At 45.5% G+C, this 19,426-nt stretch overlaps 1 protein-coding gene across 2 annotated transcripts in view; it reads left to right on the top strand.

The window, feature by feature from the left end:
• Positions 1 to 19,426, top strand: part of LOC122943120 (coagulation factor XIII B chain-like) — a 447,010-nt gene that overhangs the window by 320,272 nt on the left and 107,312 nt on the right. For both annotated transcript variants that reach the window (XM_044300587.1, XM_044300586.1), the window contains exons 12-13: positions 128 to 304; positions 17,494 to 17,676. In XM_044300587.1, coding sequence (XP_044156522.1) covers positions 128 to 304; positions 17,494 to 17,676 — 360 coding nt within the window. The remainder of the gene's footprint in view (positions 1 to 127; positions 305 to 17,493; positions 17,677 to 19,426) is intronic.

Here is a 19,426-nt window from a genome sequence, read left to right as displayed (position 1 = left end):
ACTGTGCCTTGGGACAAGGTTTATTTCAATGACTAGTTCTAGCCAGTTGTAAGTAATCAAACATTTGACAGCAAGTAGTGTATTGTGTCTATTTTACATAATTATTTCCTTTTATTTTTGATTTTAGCAACATCTTGTAAATCGCCACCTAAAGTTCTGAATTCCAAACCTAAAGGAGGAACTAAATCTAGTTATGCATCTGGTGAAAAAATTACTTATGAGTGTAATTCTGGTTATTCCCTGGAAAGATCAGGAGAAGCACAATGTGACAACACAATTTGGATTAATATACCAGTGTGCAGAAGTAAGTACAATTCTAACCACAGTGGCATGATGATAGCTTCCTAGTGCATTGTTTAAACCCATAACACATTTTTATGTACATAAACAATTAATGAAAAAATGGAGGGAACTCAAATGTCTGGATACACATAGATTATTTGTTTAGGATAAAATCTATAATTATAAAATTATACACCACAGCGGTGTGGAAGTATAGTTCCAATTGAGTAGCGTAAGTGGTCTCAAATGGGTGGAGTCAAAGTTATTTGAACCACAGTTGATTGAGCCACAATTGTCCTATGTAAAGCACACGTTTTTATATGTTAAAAGTTGATACTAGTACAGGTGATCAGTCTGTCTAGTATAATAAAATAATGTAGTGTGTGATATCCACCTTAGAGTGGGCCTGTGTGCGCCCCGCTAAATATGGTCTAGGTATCCAGTTATCAAAGGATAGATTGTAATGTAACCGCAACCTGAAACAAATATATCAGGTGATGTTACAGTTCTTTGTTGTGTCCGGGTATCAAGGGTCAATGTACTGTAACCGCAACCTGAAGCAATAATATCAGGTGATGTTCCAGTTCCTTTTTATGTTCGAGTAGGTGGAAGCAGTATAATATATGTTCAAGCTGGAACAGTCTTACCCCATCGGAGATTTATCCGGGTTGATGGTGTGTACTGGCGGTGATCCGATCCTGGGGAGCGTTGGGGCGCACGTCGACTTGTTCAGCTGTTCTTGTCTGTAGTAGAGTCTCCTTCTTCCAGTATCTCTGGTAGCGTCCCACGTTGTGTAGAGGATGGCGTCTTGCGTTATTAGGGGAGAGTCTCTGGTGTCTCTAGTTCCGTCCCACGTGGTGCAGGAGATGGCGTCTCACGTGACTCTGGGCGTACACTGCGGTCAGCTAACAAAATATTGCAATACAGGATACACCAAAGGCATACTCCTCATCCAGGGTGTCGCTGGCGTCAGCGTGATGTCCACTGGATCCAAAACAAGGTCCCAAAGAAGGATGCACTTGGCCAATATGGGTCTAAAGACGGAACGTCCACAGTTGTAATACCCCGACGGGAGCCTCTGGATCTATCTAGATGGCAGAAAATTGCTCAGTTCTGTCTGTTCCAGCAGTGAGGATGAGGCATAAGAACTTCTGGCATGTATCAAACCGATACATGCCAGAAGTTCTTATGCCTCATCCTCACTGCTGGAACAGCCTCCCGCCCTGCACCTGGACCTTTGCAAGCACCATCAGCGACCACATCCACTTCTGTGTCCCAGATCAGCATCTAAATGTCCTTACTCCAGGCCTTTGAATGCAAGCGCAAATACCCAGCCCCCCACCCACAGGCCATAGCACTAAATGTGCAGCTTTCCAAATTACTGGCCCTGGAAATGTTGCTATTTAGGCTTGTGGACACTGAGGCCTTCCACAGCCTGATGTCGGAGGCTGTCCCGCATTACGCAGTCCTCAGCCACCACTATTTTTCAAGGTGTGCCTTGCCCACCTTACACCAACATGTGTCCCATAACATCACACGTACCCTGACCCACGCAGTTACTGGGAAGTTCTACTTATCCACGGACTTGTGGACAATTGCATTCGGCCAGGAACGCTACATTTCCCTGACGACACACTGGTAATGTTGTGAAGGCCGGGAGCCAGTCATACCCTGCGATGGCACAGGTGCTACTGATGCCAAGGATTGCATGCTCTAGGTCGACCAGGGTTTCTGCCAGCACCTATGTTAGTGGCTCCAACCCCCACTTCTCCTCCTCCTCCTCCTCCTCCTCCACTTCCACCTCAGAATTATCTGCGTGCAGCACCAGTCATCAGTCTGTAGCTGGAAGCAGTGTAGCAATGCAGTGGGGAAGTGGCAACAGGTTGTGCTGAAGCTGATATGCTTAGGCTACTTTCACACTAGCGTTCGGCTAGCGTTCGATCGGATCCGTTCTGAACGGATCCGATCATAATAATGCAGACGGAGGCTCCGTTCAGTACGGATCCGTCTGCATTATTTTAGCAAAAAAAAGCTAAGTGTGAAAATAGCCTAGTACGGATCCGTCCAGACTTTCAATGTAAAGTCAATGGGGGACGGATCCGCTTGAAGATTGAGCCACATTGTGGCATCTTCAAACGGATCCGTCCCCATTGACTTACATTGAAAGTCTGGACGGATCCGCACGGATCCGCACGCCTCCGAACGGCCAGGCGGACACCCGAACGCTGCAAGCAGCGTTCAGCTGTCCGCCTGTCCGTGCGGAGGCGAGCGGAGCGGAGGCTGAACGCCACCAGACTGATGCAGTCTGAGCGGATCCGCCTCCATTCAGACTGCATCAGGGCTGGACGGCTGCGTTCGGGTCCGCTCGTGAGCTCCTTCAAACGGAGCTCACGAACGGAAACCCGAACGCTAGTGTGAAAGTAGCCTTACAGTACAAGCAGCACGCCACTGCAGAGCTGTGGCAGGGAATAATAGACCAGACTGAGCTGTGGCTCTCGCCACTTAACCTAGAACCAGTAGTCATGGTTGTGTTTAATAATGGCCGTAACTTTGTTGCGGCTCCGGAGTTCGGCAAGCTCACACACATGCCATGCCTAGCCCACGTCTTATACTTAGTGGTTCAGCGGTTTTTGAAACCTACCCCAGTTTGCCTAAGCTACTGGTGAAGGTGTGCTGCGTGTGTGCACATTTCCGCAAGTCATCGACAGCTTCAGCCGACCTGTCAACGCTGCAGCAGTGCTTGAAATTGCCAGCTCACCGGCTGTTGTGCGACATGAGCACGCGCTGGAACTCGACGTTCCACATGTTGGCCAGGCTTTGTGAGCAGCAGAGGGCAGTAGTGTAATACCAGCTGCAACATGGTCGTCGACTTTCCAGTCAGATTCCGCTATTCACAAGCGAGGAATGGGCATGGATGTCTGATCTCTGTGAGGTTTTAGGAAACTTTGAGGAATCAATAAAGATTGTGAGCGGCGATAACGCTATTATCAGCGTAACCATCCCACTTCTGTGTCTACTCAAATGCTCGCTGCTCACAATTAAGGACAGCGCTTTGCATGTGGAAGAGGTGGAAATGGGGGAAGACATTACACAGGGCGATAGCCAGATCACTCTCAGTTTGTTTTCTCAGCGCTAATAGGACGATGAAGAGGAGGAGGAGCAGGAGACGGTTGCCTCCGCTACAGAGGGTAGTACCCATGGAAGTTTAATTCCATCTGTTCAGCATAAGCGGGCAGAAGAGGATAAAGAGGATGAGGAGAATGAGAGTCATCCTCCTGATGATGACAGCGAAGTCTTGCCTGTTGGTACCCGCGACACACGCGTTATACGCATTTTAGACAACACAGATTACTGGTTGTTCACCCTTCTCTACCCCCACTACAAAGAAAACTCATCTCTCATTCCTCTGGTGGAAGACAAGCAAAACGGTGCAATACCAGAAGATCCTTGTTGAAAAATAGCTCCAAAAATTTCCATCTGCCAACGCTGGCGGCAGGGTCCATAGTTCCTTGGCCAACCAAGGAGGGGATATACAGGGAACACACAGCAGTTCCAACAGAGGCAGCGCAACACTCTCTAAAGCCTGGAACAGTTTCATGATACCCCGCCAGCACCCTCACCCAGATGCGAGGCCTAGTGTCACAAGAAGGGAAACAATTTGGAAGATAGAAGATGGTGAAGGAGTACATAGCAGACCGTGTCAGTGTCCTCAATGATCCCTTAGCGCCTTACAACTACTGGGTGTCCAAGCTGGACACGTGGCACAAACTGGCGCTCTACGCCTTGGAGATGCTGGCCTGGCCTGCCACCAGCGTTTTGTCTGAGCGGATTTTTTGTGCTGCTGGTGGCATTATAACAGATAAGCATATTCACCTGTCAACTTAAAATGCTGACAGGTTGACTCAAGGAGGCCTGGATTGACCATGACTTCATAACTTCACCAGAGGAAAACTGATGAACATAAAGGCACTTTAAATGTGTTGTTTATAATGTACTGAATACACTGTATTCCCAGGCACCTCTTCCACCACAAAAAAGGGTATATGGTTGAATCTTCCTTTTCTCCTCCTCCTCCTCTTCCATCAAATCACCATGCTTATTCGTCGCATATATAGCCCTCACATATATCCCCTTTGCATATAATGTTTACAGGGTCAGCACAGCTGCACGCTCTTGCATATAATTTTTTACAGGGTCAGCAGTGGTGACTCTAGGAACAATATATAGGGGGGGCACAAAGATACCACAGTCAAAAATGGGGGGCAAAAACAAAATAAGTATATAGAAATAAGATTACAAAATACGAGAGAGTTGCGGTCTGCAGGGATACAGTTATAATAAAACAATTTACTTACAAAAAAAGCTATTCAGTCGTCTGCTGTGCCGTCCTCTGCTTGCTTCCACGGATTCTTTCCCCTTCTTTCTGTGTCTCGTCAGTGCACAGGCGCACTGTTATGTTGGATCTGTGGAAGACACACTGTTATGGGGGATCTGTGGATGACAAATTATGCCTCTCATTAGCCCTCATTATGCCTCTCATCAGCCCCCATATCAGCCCCCATATCAGCCCTTATGCCTCATTAGCCCCCATTATAAGCCCTTATGCCTCATTAGCCCCCATTATTCTTCTTATTAGCCCCCATTATGCCTCATTAGCCCACATTATGCCTCATTAGCCCACATTATGCCTCTGATTAGCCCCCATTATGCCTCCAATTAGCTCCATATGCCTCTAATTAGCCCCATATGCCTTCAATTAGCCCCCATATGCCTTCAATTAGCCCCCATATGCCTCCTATTAGCCCCATATGCCTCCTATTAGCCCCCATATGCCTCCGATTAGCCCCCAATTAGCCCCCATATGCCTCCAATTAACCCCATATGCCTCCAATTAGCCCCATAGACCCCATATGCCTCCAATTAGCCCCCATATGCCTCCAATTAGCCCCCATATGCCTCCAATTAGCCCCCAATTAGCCCCCATATGCCTCCTATTAGCCCCCAATTAGCCCCTATATGCCTCCAATTAGCCCCTATATGCCTCCAATTAGCCCCTATATGCCTCCAATTAGCCCCTATATGCCTCCTATTAGCCCCCATATGCCTCCTATTAGCCCCCATATGCCTCCAATTAACCCCATATGCCTCCAATTAGCCCCATAGACCCCATATGCCTCCAATTAGCCCCCATATGCCTCCAATTAGCCCCATATGCCTCCAATTAGCCCCCAATTAGCCCCCATATGCCTCCAATTAGCCCCATAGACCCCATATGCCTCCAATTAGCCCCCATATGCCTCCAATTAGCCCCCATATGCCTCCTATTAGCCCCATATGCCTCCTATTAGCCCCATATGCCTCCTATTAACCCCCAAATATGCCTCCAATTAACCCCCAAATATGCCTCCAATTAGCCCCCAAATATGCCTCCAATTAGCCCCCAAATATGCCTCCAATTAGCCCCCAAATATGCCTCCAATTAGCCCCCAAATATGCCTCCAATTAGCCCCATATGCCTCCAAATGCCCACATATGCCTCCTATTAGCCCCTATATGCCTCCTATTAGCCCCATATGCCTCCTATTAGCCCCCATAATGCCCCCAGCAGCCACATTTTTTATAAAAAAAAAAAAAACACTTACCTCTCCTGCTCCTGGACGGACGCCGCCTGCCATTTTCTCCCTCCTCAGTCGACTGTGCTCTAAACTGGCGCGCACAGCGTGAGGTCACAGAGCGACCTCACGCTGTGCGCAGCCCTGCACAGCCGACAGCCGACAGCCGAGGACCAGGAAGTGGTGAGTACAGAGCGTTCACCACTTCCTGGTCCTTCTGTACTAATGAGCGCTTCCATAATGGAAGCGCTCATTAGTATTCACTCGGGGGAATCAGCGGGGGGGGGCACCTGGGGGGGCAAGGAACAACATAGGGGGGGCAATTGCCCCCCTCGCCCCCCTCTAGCGACGCCACTAAGGGTCAGCTCACCAGCAGGCCCTCACCTACAATGTTTTACAGGGTCAGCTCATCAGCAGGCCCTCGCATATAGAGATGTCCCAAACTATTCGCCGGCGAACAGTTCCCGGCGAATATCGCATGTTCGCGTTCGCCGCGGCGGGCGAACATATGCGATGTTCGGTCCGCCTCCTATACGTCATCATTGAGCAAACTTTGACCCTGTACCTCACAGTCAGCAGACACATTCCAGCCAATCAGCATACCCTCCCTCCCACCGCCTATCAAAAAGCAAGGAGAGCATCCATCTTAGATTAATTCTGAAGCTGCAGTGTCACAAAGTTGTAATCGCAATGTGATTAATACAGGTTATATTAATCGCATTGCGATTACAACTTAGAGCTGGGTTCCTAATAGTTATATTGATAGAATATAACGAAGATTGAGAATATAGTGCTCTATTCGTTGTCAATTCTAGCAATACAACCATTAGGAACTCAGATCTAAGTTGTAATCACAATGCGAATAATGCAGGTTATATTAATCGCATTGCAAATTCAACTTAGAGCTAAGTTCCTAATGGTTGTATTGCTAGAATTGACGAATATAACGAATATAGCACTATATTCTCAATCTTCATTATATACTAGCAATACAATCATTAGGAACCCAGCAGCTCTAAGTTGAATTTGCAATGCGATTATTGTAACCTGCATTAATTGCATTACGATTACAACTTTCTCAAATCCGACAGTACATTCTAGCATGGAGCCGTTCCCATGGTGATGGGGACGCTTCATGAGCATGGAAGTCGGCAGAAGCTCTAAGTTGAAATCACAATGCGATTAATTCAAATTCTTAAAATCGCATTGTGATTTCAACTTAGAACTTCTGCCGACTTCCGTGCTCATGCTAGAATGTACTGTCGGATTTGAGAAAGTTGAAATCGCAATGCGATTAATTCATCGCATTGTGATTTCAACTTACCACACTCTGCGTCAACTACGTAATTTTCCATGGGGGTTTTTCCATGGATCCCCTTCCGGCAAGGTGTTAGTCTCCTTGAAACAACTTTTCCATCACTATTGTGGCGACAAAGAGTCCCTTTTGGTTTTCAAATTCGCCTTCCTATTAATGTCTATTGCGGTTCGCCCGGTTCTCACGTTCGCGAACATTTGCGGAAATTTGCGTTCGCCGTTCACGAACGGAAAATTTTATGTTCGCAACATCTTTACTCGCATATAATTTTTTAGAGGGTCAGCTCACCAACAGGCCCACACCTCAAATATTTTACAGGGTCAGCTCACCAGTAGGCCCTTGCATATCATGTTTTACAGAGTCAGCTCACCAGCAGGCCCTCACATATCATTTTTTACAGTTTCAGCTCACCTGCAGGCCCTCACCTACAACCTTTTAGAGGGTCAGCTCACAAGCAGGCCCTCACCTACAATCTTTTACAGGGTCAGCTCACTGTCCCACATAGAAGGCTTATCAATAAATTGCAGTCTTTCTGCTTGGAATCCCATATTATTGAATGGATTAGGCAGTGGCTGAGGGACAGACAACAGAGGGTTGTAGTCAATGGAGTATATTCAGACTATGGTCTTGTTACCAGTGGGGTACCTCAGGGATCTGTTCTGGGACCCATATTGTTTAATATCTTTATCAGCAAAATTGCAGAAGGCCTCGATGGTAAGGTGTGTCTTTTTGCTGACAACACAAAAATTTGTAACAGGGTTGATGTACCTGGAGGGATACACCAAATGGAAAAGGATTTAGGAAAACTAGAGGAATGGTCAAAAATCTGGCAACTAAAATTTTATGTTGATAAGTGCAAGATAATGCACCTGGGGTGTAAAAACCCAAAATCAGAATATAAAATCAGTGATACAGTCCTAACCTCAGTATCTGAGGAAAGGGATTTAGGGTTCGTTATTTCAGAAGACTTAAAGGTAGGCAGGCAATGTCATAGAGCAGCAGGAAATGCTAGCAGAATGCTTGGGTGTATAGGTAGAGATGTCGCTAACAAAACATTTTCCGTTCGCGAACGGCGAATGCAAATTTTTGCAAATGTTCGCGAACGGGCGAACCGGGCCAACCGCCATAGACTTCAATAGGCAGGCGAATTTTGAAACCCACAGGGACTCTTTCTGGCCACAATAGTTATGGAAAAGTTGTTTCAAGGGGACTAAAACCTGGACTGTGGCATGCCAGAGGGGGATCCATGGCAAAACTTCCATGGAAAATGATGTAGTTGACACAGAGTCGGGTTTTAATCCATAAAGGGCATAAATCCCCTAACATTCCTAAATTGTTTGGAATAACGTGCTTTAAAACATCCAGTGTGTGTATACGATCAACTATGATGTTGTATCGATCAGGTAGTGCAAGGGTTACGCCCCTCTTCACAGTGACAGACCAAACTCCCCGTTTAACGCACCGCAAACAACCGCAAACAGTCCATTTGCACAACCGCAAACTCCCCATTTGCACAAGGTTGTTTACCAAGCTAACCATGTCCCGTTCCTTGTCCTCACTGACGTCATTGAAGGTCTCCCCCTCCACCCAGCCACATACAACACCAAGGGTCCCTGAAAGGTGACAACAAGCCCCCTGGGACACCTGCTGTGGTTGGTCTTCCACCTCCACAAAGCCACCTTCCTCCTCTGACTCCTCTTCTTCAGACTCCTTTCTCTGCGTTGCCGCAGGTCCAGCAATCGACGACGACGAGGCTGCTTCTGGTGGTGATGGTGACCACAACTCTTCCTCTTCATGCTCATCTACGGCCTGATCCAGCACTTTTCACAGGGCACGCTCCAGAAAAAAAGCGTATGGGATGAGGTCGATGATGTTGCCTTGGGTTTGACTGACCAGGTTTGTCACCTCTGCAAAAGGACGCATGAGCCTACAGCCATTGTGCAGTTTGGAACGTCTCCGTGGCAGGCAGACGGATAACATCCTGGAAGGATATCTGGAAAAGCTGAGCAACAGGGCAGTGCTTAGGGAGAGTAACAGAGTGATCACTGAAATTAATCAAACGGACAGGTACTTTACCTTGAGATACAGTCACCAGGCTCTTGGCTGCTCGCACAAAGGGATGATTCTCCAGTTGGATAGGCTCCACTAGGGCTTGATAGGCCCTGGATCCCTAGCACAGCACGGCACCACAGGGTGATCTGGGAATTCGGTGGCAGGATTACAGGCCGGTTATCCCGGATCCGGGCAGTACAGGTTTCTCCTTTTCCACTAGCAAATTTTTGCATAGCACACAGCACACTGATAGTCTTTTGAATGACTCTTTTAGAAGCAAGTGAAGCTGAAGGTATGAATTGGTTCAATGCCTCAAGCACCTCGGAGTAACAATTTTTAAAGACATTAGTCCCTAAGATCACGGGGTATCCCCCTTTATCTCCTGCTTGCACCACAGTCACACCTTGCTGTGGTAAGGTGGCTTCTCCCACCTGAAGGGTAGGTTCCCAATACCCATGGACTTTCACTTGCTTGCCGTTGCTAGCAATAATATCCAACCAGGATTCTGGTGGCTGGGTGAGGAGACTTGAATCCCAGAATTTGTCAAAGGTGGGTTGTTGAATGGTGGTGACCTGAGACCCAGTATCCAGCAGGGCTTCAAGAGGTATCCCGTTGATGCATATGTTATTCTTTGGACGAGACCATACGTATCTGGGCATCCAACTTGGATCCTTTGGACCTACTGTTCTACCTCCCGAGGGGGCGGTCCTCGGCCTTGGGGGTGGCCCGTTTAACTGCCAACACGTTGCTTCAGTATGTCCATATTTTTTACAATAGTGGGCGACCGAGTTACCGGTCTAAGAATCGCAAGCAGCCTGTCTGCCATCAGGTTCTTTGGGGTAGACCTCTTTATATGCAGGCGGGAGGAGCCTTTGAGAAAGAGGGCTTTCATCTTCCAGTAATAATGGTTTTTCCCATTCCTCTATTTTCCTGCACACTTTTTCTAGGCTCTTAGTGAGATGGTTAACTTGCTCCATTAACGCCACCACCACATCTGTTACTGGAGCCTGGGTGGCTTGACTGGCTCCGGACGGTCTCACATCAACAGTTTTTGGCTGGCAGGCCTGAGGTTCAAGGGAGGCCACTGGCCCCATGGGCGGGTTTTGACCTAGGATACTAATGGCCAGCTCTTTAAAGTCCAAAAAGGCACAATTGGGGTGTTGGGCCGACAGCATCCTCAGCTGGCCCTTTAAGTGTTCAGTGTTTACACCCGCAATGAACTGCTCTCTTAGAGTCTGGTCCTGTTCCTCAGCCTCCCGGGGGTCCACCTGGACCACAGCCCTCAAGGTCTCTTGCAGGGACAAAGCAAAATCACGGAAGGACTCACCAGGCTGTTGCTTCCTGCTGAAAAATCGCATCTTAACTTCTGACACCGTTCTGGCCTCAAACGTGGTGCCGAGGCGATCAAAAATCTGTTCCAGGCTATTCTTTTCAGAGCTGGGCCATGACATGACTTCCCTGTGGGCGGCACCTTCTAGCTGTGCTAAGAGGATCTCCGTTTGTTGCTCAGTGGAGATAGAGTAGAGCCAGAACAAGGCCAGTATTTGATCTTTTGTTCAGTTTGTGGGCTTCCCCGGAATATTGCGGGAACCAGGGGGCCCTGAAATGGTCAGCGGCATCAGACTGGAGGCTGCCGCAGTGGCGGGCGCCCTGTTCTCATCTGGGTGAATTACAGAAGGCTCAATGTGGGCCATCTGCTCCGTTCCCTCCGGTGCGGACCTGGTGTGGTCTATTGAGGCAGGTTCTATATGCAGACCCATGCTGGACTTGACTATTTTGGGCCGTTGCTAACAGTGACCACAGCGAGTGTATGGCCCTTTAAGGAGCGGCGGAGTATGCCGGATCTACGTTGAACGTACTTCTCCCCCCGGATTAAGTCCTTTGTTACTAGTGAGGGACCTCCCCCAGTCTGTTAGCAAGGATCGGAAACCTTCCTGATGCTTGTATATAAAGGGGCCGGTGAATACAAAAAACTTTACTTACTCCGGTGATGCGCTGTCAAAGTCAAGTACGTGGTTACGTCGTGCGGAGGTCAGGAGATAGGCGCGGCCTCTCTGAGCTCCGGAATTCAAGGTAGGCGGTATCTTCTTCCCAGACAGGGCGGTACCTTTCCTTTTGCAGGCTGGGCGGTACTTTATCATCTTCTTTTTCGCGCCAAACAAACGCAACGAGGCGCACCGATAATCCAGTCAGCTTAGGCGGCCATCTTTGAGTATAAGGCTATCAATTCACTGACAGCAAGCGGTGACTTAAATAAGCGGCAAACAGTCCACACAATGCAGTTTTTCACAGCGCAAATCTTCACAGTTCCTTGGCCCAACAATTTTAAATAAACGGATGGGGCCTTTATCACTTTATAGCAAATAATGGCACACAGTTCAGATTCCACAATGGCGCAGGAATATTCGCATCCTGTTCGTGACGCCAAAATATGCAGTACGCCGCCCTGCAGGGTGAAGCGAATAGTGAGGTCACAGGGGTAGTTACTAACCAAGGGTGGTTGTAGTACTCAGTCTTTGGTATACCCTGGGCAGACATACAGCAGTGATGGAGAGGCTGGCACAGGGGACCTCTGGGGCACTCTCTGTAAATAGGGACCAGGCCTGATGGTAGATGAGGTGCACTGGGTGTTGCAGTTGTTTAATGTGCCGGTGGCAAGATCTCTTTAAATTCATGATGCCAGCGCCAGTAACAGTGGCACACTGATTTATGATAGGAATAATTGAGGAACACGATGTTGTGGGGAACCAAACTTCCTTTTACTGGAAACGGTTAACTTTTTACAGTCTTATACAGGCTTATACAAATGGCAGGCACAATGTTCTTGCATGATACTCAGAGGGTTAAACACTTACAGATTAGGCAGCACTTTTCCTCAGAATCCTGTGTGTATTTATCCCAAGGCCCATATGCCCTATTGCTGGCTTTATCCTTGGTTAAGGTAAACTTCCTCGGGTATATATTTCCTTGCTTTAAGTAAAATCCTTCTGCCCTTCAGCCCTCAGGTTGGCTGGAAACACTTTGGCTCTGCTCTGCTCTGGTTATGGGAACTTCAGTTTCTCAGGAGGTAAACCCTTCTCCTGGTGGCAGCTTCTGAGCTTACTTTGCTCAGCACCCTCAGGCAGGCTAGACTGCACTCACTAGCCTCCTGGATTATACTGCACTGCACAGACTCTTTCCTGTCTGGGCCTAACTATATATATACTAGGAGTTCCCTAGCTCCCTCTACTGTCTAGGAGGAGGAACTACACCCTAACAGGCCTGATACACAGATAACAGGAAAAACACACACGAACATCATGTAAGATGCAATGACCAATAACGTGGCCACATTGACCCTTGTGTAGTGCCCACATTTACCTAGTGGGACACTACATGAGTTGCACTGGTGACACTGTGCACTTGCAGGGCCTAAAACAAACACACTTGCAGGCAACTGACTGCTATTATTTTACAGTCAAAAGTTTTTTGTTTGTTTTTTAATGCAAGCTACTGTGACACCAGATATGAGTGGTGGCACTGGGCAAGTGGGCACAGTATAAGCCGTGAGCCTGACACACACGCTGGTAGGCAACTGCAATTAGATTACACAGGAAAGAAAAAAAAGCAGACTGATGTACAAGCCCTAAAAAGGTCTTTTTGGGGTGCTGTCAGGATGCTGTCCTTACAGCAGAGATCAGATGAGTCTTTCAGGACTGGAGTGGACACTTAATACACTGGCCTAGCTATCAATTTCCCTATTTAATCTGCAGCAGCTACACTGTCCCTCCTCTCACTAAGACTGCAGCTTCCAAAAGAATCTAAAATGGATGCTGTCCAGGAGGTGGGAGGGTCTGGGAGGGAGGGTTGGCTGCTGATTGGCTGGAATGTGTCTGCTGACTGTGAGGTACAGGGTCAAAGTTTACTCAATGATGACGAATAGGGGGCGGACTGAACATCGCACATGTTCGCCCGCCGCGGCGAACGCGAACAAGCTATGTTCGCCGTGAACTATTCGCCGGCGAATAGTTTGGGACATCTCTTTGTATACGGAGAGGCATTACCAGTAGAAAGAGGAAGGTGCTCATGCTGCTCTAAAGAGCACTAGCGAGACCTCATTTGGAGTATTGTTCTCAGTACTGGAGACCATATCTCCAGAAGGATATTGATACTTTGGAGAGAGTTCAGAGAAGTGCTACTAAACTAGTACATGGATTGCAGGATAAAACTTACCAGGTAAGATTAAAGGACCTTAACATGTATAGCTTGGAAGAAAGACGAGACAGAGGGGATATGATAGAAACTTTTAAATACATAAAGAGAATTAACAAGGTAAAAGAGGAAAGAATATTTAAAAGAAGAAAAACTGCTACAAGAGGAAATTAGAGGGGCAAAGGTTTAAAAGTAATATCAGAAAGTATTACTTTACTGAGAGAGTAGTGGATGCACGGAATAGCCTTACTGCAGAAGTGGTAACTGTAAATACAGTGAAGGAGTTTAAGCATGCATGGGATAGGCATAAGGCCTTCCTTCATATAAGATAGGGCCAAGGGTTATTCATAGTAGTCAGTATATTGGGCAGACTAGATGGGCCAAATGGATTCTTATCTGCCGGCACATTCTATGGGCCAGATTTATCATTAGCTCAAGTCAGAATAATGGAGTGAAAAAGTCGCAAATTTTTGCGCAATCACTAAAACTGCACAAAAATTTGCGACTTTTTTCTGCTCTGCACTATGCTCGCCAGTTTTCTGAAAGTGGGCGTGTTTTCTTATGTAAATTAATCTCTAGACAGATTTACTATTGAGACTATTTAAAAAGCCGCAAAAAAGTCGCAAAAAATTGCGCAATTTCACTCCAGTGAGGACCATGCTTATCTTATGAGACTTTTTAATAGAACATGTAACTTTTTCGTAAAGACGTGCAACTTTTTCGTAAAGATGTGCGACTTTTGTAAAGCTGCTTACTGACGGATAAACTGCTACCGTCAAACCACATTTATTACAGTCTTAAAGGGTCGTTCATAAATCTGACTTGGCTAAAACTGACTTTAGCCATATGTGAAAGTGGAGTGAGCTGTCAGAGTCATGATAAATCTGGCCCTATGTTTCTATGTTTCTATGTTAAAGGGGCAGTTAATGTTAAAGGGGCGTCCACTGTGAAAGTCACTGTTAATGGGGCGGTCACTGTGAAAGTCACTGTTAAAGGGGCGGTCACTGTGAAAGTCACTGTTAAATTGGCGGTCACTGTTAAAGGGGCGGGCACTGTGAAAGTCACTGTGAAAGGGGCGGTCACTGTGAAAGGGGCAGTCACTGTGGAAGTCACTTTTAAAGGGGCGGCCACTGTGAAAGTCACTGTTAAAGGGGTGGTCAGTGTTAAAGGGGCAGCCACTGTGAAAGTCACTTTTAAAGGGGCGGTCCTTGTGAAAGTCATTTTTAAAGGGGCGGTCACTGTGAAAGTTACTGTTAAAGTGGCAGTCACTGTGGAATTCACTGTGAAAGTCACTGTTAAAGAGGAGGTCACTGTTAAAGGGGCAGTCACTGTTCAAGGGGTGGTTAATATTAAAGGGGTGGTCACTGTAAAAGTCACTGTTAAAGGGCCGGTCACTGTGAAAGTCACTGTTAAAGGATAACTGTCACATTTAGACCCTAATTTCAATTTTCATATATGTAGTTACTAATAACATGATATTCCAGAATCAGTTACTATTAGACTGACTTACCCCATATTTAATAAGATTCAGCCCTTAGCAACCAGTCTGCATAAAACTGCAATTTCACTATTCAGTTAAGATGGCCGCCACTGCCCTCACCCTGAGGCTAATCCCGCCTGCCCCCACTAGCCAGTAACAATAGCCCCCCAAAGGTGTCAGTAATCAAAGCTCTCCCCCCTAAAGGGTTAATCTCCTGCAGCACAAAGGGGTCCTCTTACCACATGTTGCTTTCATTTATACACTGAGCAGATGGGAGATCTCCCTTCCCTGGTCTGCACTGATTGAACTCTGCATTGTCCAAGTCTGCTGAGTGAGGGAGCGTCTGCCAAGTGCAGGGACAGGGAGAAGTGCACACAACCCAGGCACTGTTATCAGCTGCTGGGGAGGACCTGGCTTTAATCATTTACTTACAGTCCCTGGCTGTCAGTAATATGACCTTGCACGCAGCCTCCATCCTTCAACAAATAGACGTCCTCAGTCCTTAAACAAATAGACGGACCATGCCTAGCAACCTTATTTTAGGCACAGGTAAAAGTAGGCAGTACAGGGAACAAACATGTGGAATTAAAAGGGTAATTGAATACACTGTTAAAAGTTTAAATAGGGCCACCAAGGTGATATTAATCATAACAATCCAATACTCCCCCCCCCCCCCCCCAAAAAAAAAAAAAAAATATGACAGTTATACTTTAAAGTGGCGGTCATTGTGAAAGTCACTGTTATTTAATATAACATTGCAATAAATAAATACCCGATCAACGCCGGGTCATTTTCTAGTGATTGTCTATAAAATAATGGTAGTCTCACATTCGAAGCTCTAGTGGATAGGGAGATATGGTGCCTGAAATTCAAAAGTTCAAAGTATTGTTACCCTTTTGCGTGTCAGTGTATAACATAATGTGGACACCCCAAAAGCAGTAGTATTAGAACACTTTTTCACCCTAATTATAGAATCAAGGATTTATAGAATTACTTAGCTATAAGACAATATGGACACCCATATATCCGTAGTATAAGAACACTTTTTCACCCCAATTAATGACTAAAGGTGTAATAGAATTGATCTCCCTACACTGTCCCTGCTCTGTCCCAGAACTCTCCCTATCCAATATTTCACAATTAAAGGCTTTATCACTGTCCTTATCATCTGTCACTACCTGCACTCAGTTCACAGTAAAATGGCGGAGACCAGGCAGGATGAGAGTTTTATATGGCTGTGACATCACAAAGGCTGGCTGCACTGCATTATGGGTGATATCTTGTTCCAGGGCTTCTTACTTTCACTTTGTAACACTGGTGGCAACCATTTTAGGAAAAAAAAAAAAGATTAATTGTCACAAATTGTTGCAAATCAAATTTTTCCTAAACTTCGGATTAAATTCCACATCTTCAGCTTTGATTGGCTTAACACTAGTTAAAACCATCAAGCATGCCTTTACCCATCAGTATATTTGCTATTGCTATTATGGCCTTCAATAGCTTAGGGGGAGTTAGAAGGGAAATAAAGAGCATAAAATTCTTAAACATTAACAAAAAGAGAACATATTTTCATAAAAATCCTAGTCCTTGGAGACTAGGGTGTTATATGCCAATTTTCACGACAATTGAAGCAACTTGTTTTTGAGAAGAATTGATTTGGACACATTAATTTTTTTCAAAAATGTGATTATTTGGATACAAATGAATTTCAAGAAACTCACTCATCCTCAATTGGCAGTCCAGCTAACTGGAAAAAAATATTTAGTCTCACTTCAGTGATTAGGTCAGTGATTTTCATCAGTGATTCTGAGCTACAATCAGGTGCGGGTCAAAAACACAGAACAGATGCAAAATGCTAATCTTTCCATTATACCTTATCTCGGTGTAGGCTCTACTTCTGGCTTTGGCTCACAATCATTGGTGATAGAAATCGGTGAACTAGGCCTTAAAGTGTGGGCAAAATAATAACTGGAGTGCACAACATTTTTGAGAATTCTGTAAGTGAAAAAGTATTCAGAGAACATTTTCTTGTTGCTGATGTGCCATGGTTACCCTTTTCCGTTGAAAATTGAGGGCCAATACTTTCCCTGATGTGTCAATTTAACCAATTACTTGTATTCTTCATGAAAAGATTCTGGAGCATCATTCAACTGTGCACCATACTGTTCCTCTCTTACTGCTCTTAGAGAAGTATGAATACATTGACAACTGCATGTTGCCAGGAGCGTGTTCCTGCACAGACGGACGCTGTCCGATTACTGCTGATAGTAGCAGAATACAGGGACAGAGCCCCTTGACCAGAAAAATAGTAACATCCAGTTGTCAATATATTATTTATTATCCAGAATTATTATTTCATGGACAATATGTTTACTAAAAAGACATGTGAGGAGATGTGACAGGTTCTTATCAAATTACAAAAGTAGAATACTGCAGTTGATGAAGTAATAAGGACAGTTCTGTAAGAAACAGTATGTGATACTAAGGAGAAAACAAATGTTTTATGGTGGTTTGCAATTATATTCAGTTATTACATTTACTTAATTCTGATTCTGTTTCAGGAACTGGAGCGCAGTGTGGTCCACCACCAACTGTGCAGTATGGAGACACTGTGGAGATTAGAAAAGCTATCTATAGATCTGGTGAAAAGGTGGAATTTAGATGCCCAGAATATTATATTCTTGACGGAAATAGGTTTGTCACATGCTTGAATGGTGTCTGGAATGAAGCACCAGTTTGTATAGGTAAGTTCATTCTAATGCATTGCAATGTGTACGCAAATAACATAGAGGAACTGAATTTCTGTCACTATGGCTACTTTCACATATGTGTTTTCCTTGGTGGCAGAGGATCTCAAAACCAGAGGAAAACGCTTCCGTTCGATTTAATTCAACTAGCTGTATCCGTTCCAATTCAATGCGGTTGTATTAAATAAAAAACCACCAAACCAGATCCGGCACTAACACCATCATAAATCAATGGGTGAGGGATCCTGCGCCGGATTTTTCCTGTCTGAAATTTTGTTATCAGACACCACTGACTTACATTGTTTGCAGTGCTGGATCTGGCTTGTTCAGTTCTGCAAACCGGACACGAAACCACAGTTTGCAACAGTTTTGTGTCCAGTCACAGAACGCAAATAAACTGCATTCTGATGCATTCCATTCTGGTTTGGGCAGTTTTGTCCCCAGTGACAATGAACAGGGACAAAACTGAAGCATTTTCCTCCGGTTTTGAGATCCTCTTTCGGATCTGAAACCCGGAAAGGAAAATGCACATTTGAAACTAGCCTATTAGGATTATAGAGATTTTCACCTACAGAATCGGGGTGTGAAAGTTTTGTAGTGTTGTATAATAGGAGCAGAGTGGATGAGGTTTCAACAAATCCCATTAACATGTTGCATAGAAAACCCAGAGCTGTATTGACCACTAAGAACTGGAGGTCTAGTGCCTAGGGCAGTGGTGGCGAACCTATGGCACGGGTGCCAGAGGCGGCACTCAGAGCCCTCTCTGTGGGCACCCGCACCCTGGAAAAAGTCTAAGATGTATCAATATGCCTTAGAGTTTTCCTGCCATTCATCAGCGCAGGACGTGCTATGAACAGCGCAGGCAGTGCACTGAATGTAGGCAGGCTATTATAGCTAAATAATAAAGTACATAGAAAATATATTATATTGGACTGCAGTATTCAGGGTAAATTACTGTGTTGGCACTTTGCGATAAATATGTGGGTTTTGGGTTGCATTTTGGGCACTGTCTGTGAAAGGTTCGCCATCACTGGCCCAGGGTGCTCCTTGTGAGAAGAATTGGTGCCAGTTACTAGGAATGGGGGAGGGGGATACACACAATGTAGTCTGCAAAGTGACAAAGAGCAAACTGTCAGAGAAGGGGAAGTCACTGCTGAATAGAAAGCACTAGGTGTAAGTTCTGTACACTCAACTAGTCCTAACTGTTTTCTGATGGTTAAATTTGTCATTGGAGAGGAAAGCACTCCCCACAATATAGATGAAAACCATGATGTATATATAGACGGGGTGAGAATCTTGGTGTGAGCTATGCGTCGTTGAATCTTTGTGCCGCTATCTGCACCAAAAATATGTGTAATTTAGGCATATTTCTGTTTAATAAATGACCACCAAAGTGTATAATTCTCTATCAGCACCGATTTATGAGAGATTCATTTTATGAAATTAATCTGATGATCACTTTATAGGCAGAGGTATGGGTCTAGACTGGACCTTGGTGAAACGATGGATGTCATATATCACAATTTTTCCAAAGTATTCGATAGAGATGAGCGAACTACTTAAATTGGTTTCGTGTCCAACTAGTCAAATCTTTAAAAAAATGTTATATGTGTCTGAATAGATTTTAACAACTAGTACCACCTCCATCTTTAACAAAATGACGGCAATAGCAATTAATGTGAAAGTCACACTAATTTACCGGTTGTGAGGATTTGCTCTGGTAGGCAGGGTAAGCGGACGCAGTACA

Source organism: Bufo gargarizans, chromosome 7, assembly GCF_014858855.1.
Source record: "Bufo gargarizans isolate SCDJY-AF-19 chromosome 7, ASM1485885v1, whole genome shotgun sequence".
Classification (NCBI taxonomy): Eukaryota; Metazoa; Chordata; class Amphibia; order Anura; family Bufonidae; genus Bufo; species Bufo gargarizans.
Note: the sequence above shows the minus strand (reverse complement) of the source record. Positions and strands in the feature narration are given on the sequence as shown.